The sequence below is a fragment of the Elgaria multicarinata genome, chromosome 8, assembly GCF_023053635.1.
Source record: "Elgaria multicarinata webbii isolate HBS135686 ecotype San Diego chromosome 8, rElgMul1.1.pri, whole genome shotgun sequence".
In the NCBI taxonomy this organism is placed as follows: Eukaryota; Metazoa; Chordata; class Lepidosauria; order Squamata; family Anguidae; genus Elgaria; species Elgaria multicarinata.
In genome coordinates, this window is record NC_086178.1 from 4,405,004 (window position 1) to 4,423,191 (window position 18,188).

General features: G+C 51.4%; 1 protein-coding gene and 1 long non-coding RNA gene across 2 annotated transcripts in view; both read left to right on the forward strand.

Moving 5' to 3' along the window:
• The window catches only part of PCYT1A (phosphate cytidylyltransferase 1A, choline), a 31,450-nt gene extending 19,662 nt beyond the window's left edge, over positions 1-11,788 (forward strand). Inside the window, exons 4-9 of the mRNA XM_063131743.1 lie at positions 689-805; positions 3,539-3,690; positions 4,874-4,952; positions 6,854-6,996; positions 8,111-8,299; positions 10,635-11,788. Coding sequence (XP_062987813.1) covers positions 689-805; positions 3,539-3,690; positions 4,874-4,952; positions 6,854-6,996; positions 8,111-8,299; positions 10,635-10,841 — 887 coding nt within the window. The 3' untranslated portion in view covers positions 10,842-11,788. The remainder of the gene's footprint in view (positions 1-688; positions 806-3,538; positions 3,691-4,873; positions 4,953-6,853; positions 6,997-8,110; positions 8,300-10,634) is intronic.
• A 2,202-nt stretch (positions 11,789-13,990) lies between these two features.
• Positions 13,991-16,685, forward strand: LOC134402343 (uncharacterized). The gene is made up of 2 exons (XR_010025705.1): positions 13,991-14,895; positions 14,943-16,685. It is a non-coding gene; the product is annotated as an uncharacterized LOC134402343 (long non-coding RNA).
• Positions 16,686-18,188: the final 1,503 nt, after the last annotated feature.

Here is an 18,188-nt window from a genome sequence, read left to right on the forward strand (position 1 = left end):
TGGGAGGATCGAGAAGAGATCCTGGCCCTCCTCTGTGTGACAATGTTTTAAGTATTTGAAGAGTGCTCTCATGTCTCCCCTCAATCTTCTCTTCTCCAGGCTAAACATGCCCAGTTCTTTCAGTCTCTCTTCATAGGGCTTTGTTTCCAGACCCCTGATCATCCTGGTTGCCCTCCTCTGAGTTTAAAGAAGAAAGGCCCTTCTTTAAAGAGAGAGATGTGAAACGTCTCCTTAACCGCCTCCCCTGATCTTTGTGGGCTACTATGCTTGCAGAGGCTCTGGTTCAGTTTTTTGCCTGCAACTAAACTCTGATTCATGTTCCTTTTGTGGTGCGGGAGCCATTTCTGGGCACTCTCACTCACGCTGTGCCTTTAAGGTCTGTCAATGTGACCCGCGAGAGTTCCAGCAAAGAAGCTCTACCTGAAACCATAACAAGACCCACATTAGTGTAGGAGATTCACCTTCCTCAGCCTGGGGCCCTCCAGCTGTGTTGGAGTGCAACTCCCAGCATCCCCTAGCCAGCTTGGGGTTGTAGTCCAACACAACTGGAGGGCGCCAGGTTGGGGGAGGCTGAAGTCGATGGGATCTTGGATATTTGGCCTGTGACGGACTTTGAGCAAGTGTTCATGGAGACCTCTGAGCAACTTGTTCACAGGCTTGGTTTGGCTTTTCTTGTTCCTCTGTTCAGTGGACAGACCCGTCCGGGTTTACGCCGATGGAATTTTTGACCTGTTCCACTCTGGACACGCCCGGGCGCTGATGCAGGCAAAAAACCTCTTCCCAAACACGTACCTCATTGTCGGAGGTAAGGAAGCGTTCTTCTGACTTGTGTCGGCACAGGTGGGCAGGGGACGGGGAGAGAGTTGGCTGGAGGGACCTGTGCCTGGGGAGGCGGAAGTGGGCAGACAGAGAAAATGTTCTTCTTCCTCTCTCATGATGCTGGAACAGCCCTTCCCTCACTCTGGGAATGATGAGAGTTGAGAGCACCGTGTTGGGCAGGGCTATGCTAAATCTTGGAGATTCAGCCCATGAAACCGACAGGCAATAGATTCAGGTCAGGCACACAGTCCTGCTTCACAAAACACAGGATTTGTGGCCTTCACCGCCACCGAACGTGGCTTTAAATGGCGGGCGGGGGGTAGACAGATTCGTGGAGAAGGAGCACTCTGACAATGGCTATTGGTCACGGTGGCTGTATCTGGCTGACCGCTTTTGGAATCGGGGAATAGGGTGCTGAAGCTGCCTGCTACTGAACCCAGTATTGCCGACACTGACTGGCAGCCGCGGCTGTCCAGGGTTTCAGCCAGGATGTTTTCCAGCCCTACTTGGAGAAGCCGGGGATTGAATCTGGGACCTTTGGTAGGGGCTCTACCAAATGAGCCACAGCTCTGCCTTTTTGCTCTTAGCCAGCAGGGTTCTTATATTCCCCCTACCACAGTTTAATCCTGTGGGCATTGCCCTGTACTCTTTTTGGCGTAGTGTACGAGCAGATTCGTACAGTAGTTTTCTTCCTCTCTTCTCGATCCTCCCAAAGTGCAGGACAAGGAATAACGGGCTCAAGTTAAAGGAAGCCAGATTCCGGCTGGACATCAGGAAAAACTTCCTGACTGTTAGAGCAGTGCGACGGTGGAATCAGTTACCTAGGGAGGTTGTGGGCTCTCCCACACTAGAGGCCTTCAAGAGGCAGCTGGACAACCATCTGTCAGGGATGCTTTAGGGTGGAATCCTGCATTGAGCAGGGGGTTGGACTAGATGGCCTTGTAGGGCCCTTCCAACTCTGCTATTCTATGATTCTATGATTCTATGAATACACCTGTGGCGGAATCCGTGTAAGAAGCATATTCCATTGGGATCCACCTTGAGGTGATCCCCAAGCCAAGGGGCCAGATTCCCACCAGCTCCTGTTTGCCCATCTTATCTGCAAAATCCCGCTTGGATATTTCCATGCTGGGATAACGTTGGTTGCATGGATTGTTCTGCAGGTAGCTTTCTGTGGAGGGAAAACCGCTGGATGACACCTCAAGAATGACACCAGCCAGTGCTGGGTTGAAATTGATTTAACTGGCGGTTCAGCTGAAATCTGCACTTTTCTGCATGAGGGACCCCGTTACGTGTCCCGTTGCAAGTTTCATGCAGGTCAGGTTTTATTGGGCAAGAGAGGCAAATATTCCCATAAAATCATGACATCTCTCCTAGTTGGCTATCCCGGAAATTGTGGGCTGGCCAAAATTCCTCACGGCAGAGGTGGGTTTTGAAGAGGAACGTGAAGGGTGAGGAAGTTGTAACACCGTGTAGCTGTTCTAGGCAGAAGTTTATTTATTATTTTATTTATTTATTACATTTTTATGCTGCCCATCAGCCGAAGCTGTCTGGGCAGCGCACAACCAAAAACTAGGGCTGTGCACGGACACGCCACCCCTCCCCACGATCCGCAACTTCCGGATCGGGTCCGCTCCGCCCCGCGTTGATCCACCTCTGCTCTGCTCCGCTGCAGGGCTCCAGATCTGGATCGGAGCTCCGTGTTTCCCCCCCCCCATAGACTTGCATTGAAAATCAAACGCCTATAACTTTTTTACTTTTAACATTAGAAACCTCAAAATTGGCACCATGAGAGCTTATACATGTATCCACATTCATGCCCAGTTTGAAGCAAATCCGAGCATCTGGAGACAGGTAAGGCCCCCCTCACCACTTACCTGCCTCCGTCGTGGTCCAGCGGAAGCTTCAGTTGAAGCTGCTGTTGGACCGCGACGGAGACAGGTAAGCCCCCTTGCCCGCTTAACTGGCTCCGTTACCGTAAGGACGGCGGTGGGAACACCAGGTAAGGCCCCTCTCACTACTTACCTGCCTCCATCGCGGTCCGGCGGTGGCTTCAACTGAGGCCCAGGCCTCAAACAGGAAGAACAGGCTGCGGCCTGGTCTTCCAGTTTGAGGCCTGGGCCTCAGTTGATGCTGCCACTAGACCGCGACAGAGGCAGGTAAGCCCCTCTCCCCTCCTGCTCCCTTACCTGGCTCTACCGCTGTCACTGCACAGACTGCGGTGGCACCAGGTAAACCCCCCACCCGCCACACTTACCTTTTTTCGGCACTCTGGATCGAGGTGAAGGATCCACTTCGTCTCAATCCGCTTCGTCTCAATCCGCTTCGTCTCGATCTGCAGCGAAGCGGAGCACCGCCCTACCAAAAACCGTAAAATATAACAAGTGCAAATTTAAAATGTTAAAAAGTTAAAAGGGCAATATAAAACCAGCTACATTAAAAACCAGGGAAAGCCTGTGTAAAAAGGTATGTCTTCAGGAGGCGTTTAAAGGGCATTACATTTCCCGCCTCCCAAACTGCACGAGGGAGAGTCCTCCAGAGGATGGGTGCCACCACAGAGAAGGCCCGCCGCCGAGGTTCTTCATGGCGGCATTCTGTCCATCTCGGAACGGCCAGTAGGACAAAGTTCCAGGGACGAGGGGCACAGGTGAGCACCCGCAGTCTTGCGATCAGAGAACCTTTGGGCATCGTGAGCCCTTCGTTGTTTCCACACCTGCAGTCTGCAGCGACGAGCTGACGCACAACTTGAAAGGCTTCACGGTGATGAACGAGGCCGAGCGCTACGATGCCGTGCAGCACTGCCGCTACGTGGACGAGGTGGTGAGGAACGCGCCGTGGACTCTCACGCCGGAGTTCCTGGCTGAGCACAGGGTAAAGGAGGGCGCGGGAAGCATCTCTGGAATATACTCGGGCAGCGGGGAGGCATTAGAGCCCTTGCAGCTCTTCCAGTTCTTTGACTCGCCTAAGGTCCTCCTCCGAGGGAAGCTCGGAGGATGGCAACAAGGGAGAGGGCCTTTTCAGTGGTGGCCCCCCAATTATGGAATGATCTCCCCGACGAGGCTCGCCTGGCACCAACATTATTATCATTTCAGCACCAGGTCAAGACTTTTCTCTTCTCCCAGGCGGTTAACGACATACGCTGAGTTATTTGTGTGTGTTTTTTGTTGAGTTATGGCTTTAAAAGCTGATTAGTTATGGCACAGACTGGGATTCTGGCACATAACCTTTTGTGTTAAGTCTCTGTCTGGGCCCCCAGAGACTAGCAGAGATGCAGCGGTTCTCAGCCAAGAGACAGCAAAGACGTGAATTAAGACAAAGATTCTTGTAGGTTAAAAACAAACCTTTTTACTGGCAAATATATATATAATTTAGTTATGGCAGTACAGTTACAAATACTTACAAACGGTCAGTCAATACAGCAACATAAGCAGCATACAGTGGGATAGAGGGATAGCATGCAAAACACATTTACTTTTATAGACAACCTGTACAATGATGCAACTCCTTGCAACCCTTAATTGAAGACAATCAGTTAGACAATTATTCAGTTATGACACTCAATGTCCAGGTGTAGAGTTGACCTTTAAGTTTCTGCTGAGTCCTCTGTCCTTTCAGATCCTCAGCAATTAACAAAACAATGGAAAACATAACCAAGATCCATTCCAGGATCCAACATTTTTAACTGACCCCGGAATAGTTGTTTTAAATGGATATTGTTGTTTTTGTGCTTTTGATGGTTTTGTGCTTTTTGTATATTTGTTTTTAATGTTCCCCGTTTTTAACTTTTGTGAACCGCCCAGAAAACTTTGGCTATGGGGAGGGGGAGATTTGTGGCCTTTGAAAAGCTGCAACAAGAAGCAATTTGGTCTGTGTCCCTCCTTACAATGAGGCTTGTCAAAGAGGGCCGGCAGGTGGGCTGAAAGACCCACGCCGTGCCCCCTTGCCAATTCCCGCTCCTGCCATCGCAGTGCCCCCTTTCTCTAGGTCCTTTGGGCCTCTGTTACGCCTGCAGGGGCCTCGCTGTCTCTTATGGCTTTTGTTGTCCGTCCTGCAGATCGATTTTGTGGCGCACGACGACATCCCCTATTCCTCTGCCGGCAGCGACGATGTCTATAAGCACATAAAAGAAGCCGGTGAGTTGGTGGCTGCAGTTGAAACGGCAAACTCCGTCCCTTTGGTACCACTTAGGAGGCCTCGGGCCGGCTCCTTTTTTGGCCCCTCTTGTCCAGAACTCTTCCGTTCGTCTGCATAGGCAGCCCTGGTGCCATTTTATGGAAATCACAGGCCCTGAGCCAGGCCCTCGTTAGCCTGTTTGATAACCCAGCCCTGGCCAAACCGGGCTCGAAAATAAAAATAAACCAAGTACAGATTTGCTTGCCTGTCATAGAATCATGATGTTGTTTATTCGTTCAGTCGCTTCCGACTCTTTGTGACTTCATGGACCAGCCCACGCCAGAGCTTTCTGTCGGCCGTCGCCACTCCTAGCTCCCCCAAGCTCAAGTCTGTCACCTCCAGAATATCATCCCTCCATCTTGCCCGTGGTCGGCCGCTCTTCCTTTTGCCTTCCACTTTCCCTAGCATCAGCCTCTCCTCCAGGGTGTCCTGCCTTCTCATTATGTGGCCAAAGTACTTCAGTTTTAATAGCAGACTTGGAAGGGGCCTACAAGGCCATCGAGTCCAACCCCCTGCTCAGTGCAGCAATCCAATCTTCCCTCCGACCACCTGAAGATTGTCCCCCAATCTTCCCTCTGACCACCTGAACGGAGTTTGCAGGCACCACTTGAGATCCTTTGATCTCATTAGTTGGCTTTTTCTTTCCTGCCTTTTCTTAAATACTCAGGGCCAATGACCACATAGACATTATGGCCCCGTTCAGAAGACATGATATTGAATAAAAGACTAGCTCTGGTGCTGTTGAAAATAGTTAAAACCTTTAATAATTCTTGTCCGTATGCATTTTGCATACGGACAAGAATTATTAAAGATTTTAACTATTTTCAACAGCACCAGAGCTAGTCTCTTATTCATTATCTGTTCAGTGGTGCCTCTTTACCCTGCCAACTACACGTTTTTAAAATGGTAGGATGTTATTAACAATGTATATTATGTTTTAATTGAGTATTATATATTTTATCGTTTATTGTTGTTCCCTGCCTTGATCAAAATGGCAAGGAATAAAATTATTATTATTATTATTATTATTATTATTATTATTATTATTATTATTATTCAGAAGACAACTTAAACCACAGCTTTAACAATGGTGGTTAAGCCAGAAGCCAGGCTGTATTCAGAAGACACCTTAAACCACGGCTTTAACCACAGTGAAAAAGGCAAAAAGCCTTATTCAGCATGGTTAAAGCCATGGTTTAAGGTGTCTTCCGAACAGGGCCACTGGGAGTGCATTAAGGCTATGTATCCTGTCTTTTCCTTTGTCTCTTCTCTGTTGACCCCCAATCCTTTGCATAATGTCGCCTCTCCCGACATGAACCTACCCGTACACTGTGCTCAACATCTAAGGTCCTCCTCCGAGTGCCTACTCTGAGGGAAGCTTGGAGGATGGCAACAAGGGAGAGGGCCTTTTCAGTGGTGGCCCCCCGACTGTGGAATGATCTCCCCGATGAGGCTCGCCTGGTGCCAACATTGTTATCTTTTCGGCGCCAGGTCAAGACTTTGCTCTTCTCCCAAGCATTTTAACAGCATTTAACAACGTTAAGTTTGTTTTTAATGGACCCCAGAATTGCTGTTTTTAAATGGATACTGTTGTTTTTATACCGGTTTTTATGTTTTTGATGGTTTTTAAATTTTATGTGTTTGATTTTGTATACTTTTAATGTTTACCATTTTTAATTGTTGTAAACTGCCCATAGAGCTTTGGCTGAGCGGTGGTGTATAAATGTAAATAAATAAATAAATAAATAATGCTTACTGCAAGCTTCCAGGGAGGGAGCAGCGTCTTTGCATATTGTATAACACCTTCTGCATTTGGGCTGTTTTGATTAACGTCCGTCCAACCTTTCTCTGGTCACCACAGGCATGTTTGCACCAACTCAGAGGACAGAAGGGATTTCCACCTCCGACATCATCACCCGCATCGTCCGGGACTACGACGTCTACGCCCGGCGGAACCTGCAGAGAGGCTACACGGCAAAAGAGCTCAATGTCAGCTTCATCAACGTGAGTTCCGTGGATTCGGATCGCCACCTTGTGTTCCGTCACACCGTGGCTTCTGCAAGCCTCGTGGCTGTGAGAGAAGGGTGTGTATTGAAGGTGGGGGGTTGATCATGGAGCGAGACTAGATTCTTTGAGAATCTGAAATTGCGTCCAATTCTGGGCTCCACAATTCAAGAAGGACACAGACAAGCTGGAGCGTATTCAGAGGAGGGCAACCAGGATGATCAGGGGTCTGGAAACAAAGCCCTACGAAGAGAGACTGAAAGAACTGGGCAGGTTTAGCCTGGAGAAGAGAATATTGAGGGGAGACATGATAGCACTCTTCAAATACTTAAAAGGTTGTCACACAGAGGAGGGCCAGGATCTCTTCTCGATCCTCCCAGAGTGCAGGACACGGAATAACGGGCTCAAGTTAAAGGAAGCCAGATTTCAGCTGGACATCAGGAAAAACTTCCTGACTGTTGAGCAGTACGACAATGAAACTAGTTACTTAGGGAGGTTGTGGGCTCTCCCAGACTAGAGGCCTTCAAGAGGCAGCTGGACAACCATCTGTCAGGGATGCTTTAGGGTGGATTCCTGCATTGATCAGGGGGTTGGACTCGATGGCCTTGTAGGCCCCTTCCAACTCTGCTATTCCATGATTCTATAAGAAGCTGGCCTTGGTCTCCCGTGGCCTGGCACATTTCCCTGGGTGCTGCCTGCACAGTTTGAAGTACATCATCTCCACCATAAATGCATGGAGTTGGGGGCCACCCCCGTGCTGTATTAAGGCCATGGGAATGATAAGTCCAGCACATCTGGAGGGCACCAGATTGGGGGAGGCTGGTTTACATCTTGGAAAACTGGGTGTGTGTGTGCAGGGAAGAGTTCCCAGAAGCCAGAACCGGGGCCAAGGGGCTGCCATCCCTCCACCCCCCAGATTCTGCTCTCTTCCCCACTTCCTTCTCGGGCCCCCTCCACCTGACACCTTCCAGAAGATCCCAATAATTGTGAAACCCAAATTTTGCCATCCAAATACTGTTCAGCTGAACCGGTCCGTACCCAGAACGTGGGCCTTCCGCGTGGCGACGTGCCTGCCCTCCCTGAAGGCCATGCCTTGCTCTCTTGGCTTTTGCAGGAGAAGAGATACCACTTGCAAGAGCGGGTGGACAAGGTGAAGAAGAGGGTGAAGGACGTGGAAGAGAAGTCCAAGGAGTTTGTCCAGAAAGTGGAGGAGAAGAGCATCGACCTCATCCAGAAGTGGGAAGAGAAATCCCGCGAGTTCATTGGCAACTTTCTGGAGATGTTCGGCCCTGAAGGAGCTCTGGTAATCAAGGGGGCTGGCGGGGGTGGGGGGGTGGGCCTCAGCCTGGGGGCAGGATTCCACTCCGGAGACGGTCTCGGCAGCCGTGTTTCAGTGGTGGGCGGGGCCAAAGTGAAGGGGGCGGGGCCAAAATACCCCAAATCCCAGCATCTTTTAGCTTAAAGCTTTTGCAGCTGGCAACTAAGTCTTAGGAGAAGCATTTCAGCCTCTTAGGAAGGGGGTAAAAATGGCACAAAAGCTGGGAATCCTGCAGGGTGGAGCAGGGGAGAGGGGGCAGGCCATCTGGGGAACCCGGATTAGCCTGCAGGCTTGGGACTCGCCACCCCTGTCGTGGGGCTTGTGCGCATGGGTTTGCCCTCCCCCCACTCTTCTCCCTGACCCAGCCGAACTTCTCCACATTCTCCCCGCACCAGCAGACTGTCACAAAGCCTGTTCGCCCTTATCCAAAGTCCTCCAATAGAACGAGGGACCACCACTGCAACAGGAGGGTCCCTGATTCGGTCCCTGGCACCTCTGTGGAAAGGAGCAGGAGGCAGGCGATGGGCGAGACCTGGTGCTAGTTGGAGCCCTGGGCTAGATGGACGGTCTCGGCAACCTCATGAAGGCAACCTCATCCGAAGCTCAGTTGTGGGGAGCGTTTCCCCGATGGTGGCCCAAGCTCCAAGGGGCCCCTGAGTTTGCAGAAGGTGGACCCTAAGGGAGAAGGGAAGCGCAAAGGGCCCAATGAGGGCAGTGCGGGCTCCGTGGCCGCAGCATGCTGGGTGGCTGGAGGGGAATGGAATGGAGTGTTCTGAAAGAGGGCACGTGTGGCCTGAACAGTGAAGAGGTGCTGTCGTGTTTGTGCCTGTTCCCTGTGGCATTCAGGCATGCTGGCAAGCTGACACGAGACACCCACATCAGTGAGACTTCCTTTATGGAGGAAATCACACGGTAGACCAGCTTAATGGTTACAGAGTCTCCAAAACACGCTTAAAGCTGAACGACGGTTAGGAAGCTTTAGGCTCTTTTCCTAAAGGCAAACACTTGGAGAGGGGGGTGGCTGAATAGGGTACGCCAGCAACCGCTTTGAGCTTCTCCAGACACCGCATACGCTGGCACCTCAAAGGATCATGGCCAATCTCCTAAAACAAAGTCCCAGGAAAGGTGGCTCAGAGCCGGGCAGAGAGATCCGTCAGGCACTTGGAAGGAAGCATCTGAACGGTGCACTCTGTGTTGCAAGGCGTTGTTGCAGGCTGCGCTTCTGTGTTCATGCGTAGAACAAGCCCTAGTCCGATAGAAAGCCGTTCGTGCCCAAGGCCTCGCCAGTGAGCGCCCTCCCTCAGCCAAGTTTTGGACCTCTGTATCGGGCCGCCAAGCCCACTGCTCCAACCAGTGTATCGCACTGCTCCTTCGGGCACCTGCGAGTATTCATAGAAACCGAATCCAACCAGACGGGCCGCTTTCTCCCAGCCTTCCGTCCTCCTGGCATGTTGGATTGAATGTGCCCAGCCAGCAGTTCCTCCAGGAGGGAGAGGAGCAGGAGGCCCCCCAGGCTCGGAGACCCAAAGCCTTCGCTAGCCAGGGCCGGGGGCTTGGGCTTTCTTGGCCACGGGAGACAGCACATGCGTAGAATTGCAGCCCAACGCGTTTGGGAGGGCACCAGGTGGGGGGGGGGGAAGGCTGCCGTAAGAGCTCTTGGAATAGGGATTACAAGGGGAGGGGTGGGCAGGAATTTTGTAAGAAATCCCTAAGCAAGGATTTGCTTAGAAAAAAAACATTTTCATCCTCATAGGAACATAAGAACTGTGCCGGATCAGACTAAGGGTCTATCTAGTCCAGCACTCTGTTCACCCAGTGACCAACCAGCCATTGGGCAGGGATGGACAAGGCAGTGGCCAACCAGCCATCGGCCAGGGATGGACAAGGCAGTGGCCAGCCAGCCATGGGCCAGGGATGGACAAGGCAGTGGCCAACCAGCCATGGGCCAGGGATGGACAAGGCAGTGGCCAACCAGCCATGGGCCAGGGATGGACAAGGCAGTGGCCAACCAGCCATGGGCCAGGGATGGACAAGGCAGTGGCCAGCCAGCCATGGGCCAGGGATGGACAAGGCAGTGACCAGCCCGCCGTTGGTCAGGGATGAACAAGGCAGTGGCCAGCCAGCCATGGACAAGGCAGTGGCCAACCAGCCATTGGGCAGGGACGAACAACCAACCCCCTTTTGAAGCCATCCCGACGGGTGGCCACCACTCCATCTTGGGGTCGTGAGCTCCATAACTTAACTCTGCGCTGTGTGAGAATCTCGGCTTTCGGGTTCAAGCGGCTGCCTTGGCTCCCCCCCCCTCCTCTCTCCCCCCCAGAAGCACATGCTGAAGGAGGGCAAGGGGCGCATGCTCCAGGCCATCAGCCCCAAGCAGAGCCCCAGCAGCAGCCCCACGCACGACCGCTCGCCCTCCCCGTCCTTCCGCTGGCCCTTCACCGCCAGGACGCCCCCCTCCTCGCCAGCCGGCCTCTCCAGGAACAAGTCCACGGTCACCTACGACATCAGCGAGGACGAGGAGGACTAAATCCCGGCTTCCCTTCCTGGGAGAAGAAGGAGATGTGTCCAATGCGGAATTGAGCAGCCCCACCTCCAGGCCTGACGGGAAGCGCCACTGAGCTCCAGGAAACCAGCGCCGAGGGGCCGGGTCTGCTGCAGCCGCCCGTCGGGGAGGCGCCTTTCTCCCACGCTAAGGGCTCTGGCCTGGGGGGAACGGGGGGCACGCTGTAACCACCTCCCCATCCCCAATCCTCCTCCCCCCCCTTCAACTTAGCAGTTATTTTCTTCTCGGGGCCGAGGGAGGAAAGCAGGTCTTCTTTTAAATCAAATGTTTTCTTTTAAACCGAAGCCAATGGTATTAAACTGAGTGCTTCTATTGGGGGGGGAGGGGGCAGGGCGGACAGGGCAGACAGACCCACCTCTGGACGAGCCCCCTTTCGCTGGCCGTAGCTTTGACCCACTGCTAGGCCCTCGAGCCTGCATGGAGTTGAGGCAAGGCAGGAAGCCGCCACAGTAGGCCAAGCTCGAAATACAGAGAGAGTGTTCGGGGGGGGGGAGGCAGCTGCAGGCTACGGAGCTGACGGAACCCTGTTTGGGATGCTGGAGGCGGGGGGGGCATCTTGCATGCCCTCCAGCCCCCACGTTGCCCGGATGGAAAGGGACGAGGGGCTGTGCAAAGCGGCGAGGGGCTTGCAGGTTTCCACTGTGACCCAACGATGCACTTGGTTGGTTGGTTGGTTGGTTGGTTGGTTGGTTCTGCTTTTGCTGTCTCCCGCCCCCAGGAAGGACCCCCTTCGGGTTGCTTCACATGCTTCACGTGCAGCGCCCCCCCAACTGGGCCAGATGCTTCGCTTGTTCCTGTGTTCAGTGGAGAGGGTTTCACCTCTCGTTGGCCTGGCACCGTCGGTGCCCCAAGTGGAAAATCTTGCCACGTGGGCAAGCCGGAACCAGAGCCGAACCGGGGTCACGTTCAATCTGACGGGGTCACGTTCAATCTGACAAGCAGCCTCTCTCTCTCTCTCTCTCTCTCTCTCTCTCTCTCTCTCGAGCTGGTGCCCCTCCAGACGCGTTGGACTACAGCTCCCAGAACTCTCCATGCTGGCTGGGGGATTCTGGGAGTTGTGGTCCAACCCATCCGGAAGGCATTGGGAGCAGCCCCTGTAGAGTTTGGAGGCCGAGTCCCGTTCCCTCAGTGTGCCCTCAGTCTTCATTCTGTTTGGGACTTGCTGTTGGGCAGCAAAACCACGGGACCCTGGAAACTTCTTCCAACGATCTTCCGGCTCTCGCGGATTGCTCTTCTCGCAAAGGCTGGTGACCCTTTCTCTGCCGCCTGGCATTTGTTCTTCGTTACCGCGAGGTTGGCTGGAATGTTTCCATACCGTTTCGAAACGTTCCACCTCTCACGGCCTCTCACTCACGGCTCGCATCGCTCTCCATCCGTCTGTCCGCTTCTGTCAGTGTTTTAAACACTGAGCAAGCAGGGACCCTGTTGCCTGCTCTTCCTGGCAATCGGGACAACGCCCCCCCACCCCACCCCCCAGGCTTGTCGAAGTATCACTTGAATGTCTGTTGTGCTCTCAGGAAGTCCAGCTGGGCCAACCCAGCCAGAGGGTGCTGGGAGTTACGTGTAACTCCTGCCATCCGTGAGCGTCATCCCCTGGGGAGCGCAGATTCACAGGAAACAGCTTGGCAAACTGCCTGTATCGCTGGGCTTTTGTTATTAACCGTAATAAATGTTCAGATGTAACTGTCCGCTCTGTCGCTTTCTGTCTGTGGATGGGTTTCCCCCGGATTTGGACTGTGCGAGGGCCTGCTTCTACCATTTCCCCGTTAAGGTCTATATCAATGTCCTTTTGAGTATTGCTAGAATCTAGAGGCATGTTAGGGTTGTTTCGTGAGTTACATTTTCTCTGCAAGGAGATCATCTCCCCATGGAGAACCAGGCTTGTGTCGTGAAAAGTCGGAGGGGTGGCACAGTGCTATTCCCACTTTGACTAATAGAGCAGGAAGCCACAATGCATTGGGGGTTTGCGGCAGAAAAACAAGACGTTTAGGGGTTAAACAACCCCGGGTTAACCCAGCAACAAACCACGGGCAGTTAACCCCTAAACAACCCACGTTTCAGGTTCGGACTTCGTGTTAACAACCCAGGAAAACTACAATCCTGGGTTGTTGATTGCTCACTGCTTCATGGCTACAACTAACTATGACTTAAACAACCTTAGTTAGCCATTACATGCAAACCACGTCAAAGTGTCAAGAACAGCAAGGCCGGGGGGGGGGGGGGAGGGAGGGGGGCTGAAGGAGTGACTGTGACGGGTAACCAGCCATTCTGAACGGATATTTGCAGGGATCAGCACAGTTTAAAAGTGAGTTCAGAAGCAGCCGTTAAGGCCAGCTTTGTCGGAGGGCTCTTTCAAAATCTCCGAGTGATTCGGAGCATTGCAACATGCGCCTGCTGCACTTCGCCAGACGGCAAACTTCCTTCTGTCTGCGATGTGGAGCTGCCGGGCCGTTGCAGCGGTGGAACTACAGCTTTGGCTTGCCCGGTGCGTCTCGTTGCTTTTCAGTCTCTTCCAGGGAGAGCTTCCCAGCTTCTCCCCTACTTAAGTGCTCTACCGAAGTGAATTCCAGAACGTGCATGAACCTCGCATATCTGTTGTCATGTGCAGCGAACCCTACGCGTGTGGAGTTCAGCGTGCGTTACGCTCACCGTGAGCGACACAGGTGTAAAACTGCCTCGTGGCAACGTGCCTGCAGGACGTTCGTGCAGATTAATGCATCAGACACAGCCCTGTAAGTCTAGCCAAAGGCGGGGCTTCAGCTCACTGAATGGAAACTTCAGAGCGTTATAGATGGGGACAGAATCCATCCCTGCTACTACACTAGAGAATAACACTTAAAAAAAAAAGTGGTGCTAAAATCTTCCCTTTCCTGCTGCATTTTCAGTGTTGCTTACATTGGTGAGACGACACATGGTGGTCTGTGGATTAGGGTGTGGCGGGTGGCCTCCTACAGCTTTGCATGCCCACGTTGTGCACAGATAGCCTTTCTCCCAATTAGAGATGTGAAGGCTTTTTTTTGGGGGGGGGGGCAGTAGAAATATAACAAAATGGGAAGAGGGGCCCTTGTTTTACCACATTTCCCCAAAATCCCTGGGGGTGGGGAAATGGGGGGGGGTGTCTTTTCAAGGCCTTCCCATCTCTACTCCCAATATAAATCCCTTGAAAGATATTTTGCTCAGGGTTAGGTTGCACCGGGATCAGCTCATCCAGATCCCGTGTGAGAGTGTTCTTTAGGGATTTGCACATGGTCACCTTCCAAAATATTTGGACACATTGAGGATTTCCACACTTTCAGGGATGGGACGGGGTGGGGTGGGGGAGACAGATCTAGCAAAGGGCAGAGGGTTGCTAGCTTTTTATGCCTCGTATAGACAATGGGTCTGGGGCTTCCCTTCCACTACTTGGACTACAATGACAACTTGTTTTCTGGGATGGTGACCCTCAGATGTTTAGAGGGAAATTATATCTCCTTCCTTCGCAATGGAACAGTTCATCGAAACACAAGCGGCCCCGCTCAACACGCACTTGGTTTTCATCTAACGCTGTAGAAGCCCACGTCTCTTCCCCCACTTCACCAGACATTTCTAGAATGAATCGTTATTTAGGAACTATTGCACGGAGCATGCTCAGATCACCCCAAATCCCCATCCAGGCCAGCAGTGCTGTATGTTAGCCGAAGGTGGTAGTTGACCGTGAACGGGAAACTGCATCATGACCTTGTGTGGCAAAATGAAAGAAGGGGTCAGGCGTTGTGGAGTCTAAAGCTGGACCTGGGGAAGCCTCCGTATAACCAATCAGTTCGTATCACGACTGTAGAATAGAGTGGTCTGAAGGCTTCCATGGAGGTCTCGTTGACTTTGGGTGTCAACATCTAAATCCCAAGTGGTTAAACCCCTTCAGGCAACCCGGTTCAATGTGGATTACACAGGGAGGCGGCTGCAATTGCCCCTCTGATGTTTTCAAATGGCGAATGTGCCAGATCCACGCCCCTTCGTTGTCTTGACTTGCAGGAGTATTGTATATTTGGAAGGGGGAGTACAAGTTGCAATTCAACGAATTGCTAGCAAAGGCCACGCTGGAGAGTCTGTTGCAGCTTCTTCTAGCCCTCAAGTACTCTCAGTGACATTCAGAGAGTAAGCCCTGCCATCCGTTCACACACGTCCTCCAATAGCGTCTACACCAGAAGTGGGCAATTTATGGCCCTCCAGATGTTTTGGCCTAAAACTTCCATCAGCCATAGCCAGTGGTGAGTCGTGACGGGAGTTGTAGACCAAAACATCTGAAGGACCACGCTTTGTCCACCCCTGGTCTATAAGGTAAATCCCAGAGTGCTGCCAACGAGGGCACGGTTGCAACCCATTTCTCCTGTTCATGCGTAATTTTTGGCGCGCACCTCGGGAGCCATTTGTGTATGCCAGTGTTTGAGTTTAATGGGAATGGATGTGGCCAGCGTGAGGAATGCAGGCTGAGCTCTTGTAAGTCTTGGCTGGTGTCATTCAGAATACGTCTCTGCATGTATCTTTAGGCCCCAAAGTGCTCCCCTGTCTGTAAAATAGGTGCACACCAGTCATCTTGAACACGTCCTTGGCTTGAACTTCTCTATTTGGATTTTGTTTGTATTAGAGTCAATCCTATATGAATGATTTACATGCTACCAGAGTCCCATGGGGTCTTTTCATGCGGCTGGATCCTTGGGTGGAGGAACCATGCCATCCCCTCAGAACCATACGGTTCCTCCTAACAGACCTTAGTGGGAATACCATGGGATCCAGACGCATTGGAGTATCTGCCATGTAACTCCAGTACTATCGGAATCAGCGCTTTGCCTGCTGCACAACCGGCAGCCTTCCTTAACCAGGTATGCTCCAGAGGTGTTGGACTGCAACTCCCACCATTCCCAGCTAGTACAGCTGTGGCTGATGGGAGTTATAGTCCAAATACATCTGGTGGTCACCTGGTGAAGGAAGGCTGAATGGAGATCTCTTCCAACAGTTGGCCATCCAATATGGACAGGAGAAAGTAGCACTAAGAATCTTGTTCTTTTGACCACTTGAAAAATAACCCTTGTCTTGATTCTGTTCTGCGCCCTCACTGTTGCATCATTGCTGTTTCCCCCTCAAAATTAAAAGGTGTATTGAAACTGTTCTAAGCAATAAATTGTCCCGGCACGTCCAGCCGAACCTTCACAGTCGGGCTTTCTGTGATGGCCCAATTTAGCCCTTTGAGACCAGCTAAGTTCCTCCGTTGAGACCCTGCATTATAAAGCTTTATCCAGATTACCTTTCCTTTAGAAAAGAACGAATGTACCGAGAGTAGAATTCATTTGGGTTGGTGTTTTCTATTTTTAGCACTAATAAAAGGAACAATGAAGGGATTTTAATTTCCCCGGCCTATATTTTTATGTAGCTTCTTTCGTCTATTTAAGTATCACATTTACCATAGGCTTAGTAAAGATCTTGGGATTAAGTTTTTAATGCTAGAAGCTTTGAGCCGCATACTGTGGTGGTCAAGACGGCCTACGCTGGGCAGAGGGTCTTCCTCTAACCTCTCTACAGAGAAGCCAACACACAAAAAACCACCCCTCATCGGTTACCTCAGTGGAGCCAACAGGGCTCTATGGGTGATGGACGCACTATCGCTGTGCCTCTCTTGATCAGTGTTAACTATCTCGTTTTCCTGTCTTTGTGAATACAATTTCCTGGTTTTGTTCAAAGTTGAGTTTCTGTTTTGTGTGTTGTTTGGTTTTCTTTCTTTTTTTTCCCTTTTGGCTTCTGTGTTTAGCCAAATAAATGTCATTTTACCCAAAACCTTTCCATGGTGTTTGACTTTATACTTTCGTCACACAATCCAGCCATATTTGTAGAACTGAAATGGCACGGTGATTTGGGTTGAGAGAGGGCTGCAATGTCCCGGAGTCCAAATTTGCATCGGAAGGCAGAAGCACTCATACTAGAAAGAGCGTGCAAAGAATCTGAAGGGGTTCTAATCACACCTTTGTGTTTTGAAGGATGGGAATTGGAGGAGGTGAAAGGAGAAGCAATTTGTACAAGAATGACTGGAAACAAAGCCCTATGAGGAGAGACTGAAAAGAACTGGGCATGTTTAGCCTGGAGAAGAGAAGAATTGAGGGAGACGTGATAGCGGTCTTCAGATATTTGAAAGGTTGTCACACAGAAGAGGGCCAGGATCTCTTCTCGATCCTCCCAGAGTGCAGGACACGGAATAATGGGCTGAAGTTACAGGAAGCCAGATTCCGGCTGCACATCAGGAAAAACTTCCTGACTGTTAGAGCAGTTCAACAGTAGAACCAATTCTCTAGGGAGGTTGTGGGCTCTCCTCACTAGAGGCATTCAAGAGGCAGCTGGACAACCACCTGTCGGGTATGCTTTAAGATGGATTCCTGCCTTGAGCAGGGGGTTGGACTCAATGGCCTTGTAGGCCCCTTCCAACTCTACGATTCTATGACCTCACACCAGATGGAAACACTTGTCATAGCTGCTTGACTCAACTAAGCAAGGTCAAAATATGAACAGATCAACAATCTCTGTTTGGGGCGGGGGAAGGTCCATCTTCCCAAGTGTGAGTGCAAAGCAGGGATAGCATCCATACATACACACGTGTCGTCCAGCTCACAAGAGACCTGGCACAGGCATGCCCTAAGGAACAGGCTCCTATAAAAATTGCCTCCTTGCCAGGTTCCCCATACCCTGATTGGTAGTAAGTGCACGGCTCTGAGGGTCTTGCTACATGAAAAAAATGCTAGAGATGGAACCTGGGACCTACAAGGAATGTGTTCTGCAACTAAGCTGTGGCACTGTTCTCAGGTTCACACACAACAGCACAGCCTCTTTGCACACGTCCGACTTCTGCTTCACATCCATTTTGCTAAACAACCCAGAAATGCCCCATGGTGATGTCTGAATCCGGCACCCTGCACAGAGGGTTAAGCAACCCAGAGTTTGTGCCCATGGTTTGTCATTGGGGTCAAACTCTGGATTGTATAACCATCCAAACTCAGGCTGCTGGGTTTGGTCATCACAACTAAAAGCCCAGGAACAGTGTATTCCTGGGTTGTTTCAGAACATGCAAAGGTGCTCACTCATTCCTAAATGGCCTTGTCAATTCATGGGTTGAGTCATCCATGAATTGCCATTACGTGCAAACCAGGTCAGTGAAACCAGTTCTGAAGGACAACAGTGGAAGTGGGAAGGTTACAGCTCCGTGGCAGAGCCCCTGTTTTGCATGTGGAAGGGTGTAGTCGATCCCGACAACATCTCCAGGTAAGGCTGGAAAAATTCTTGTCTGAAAAC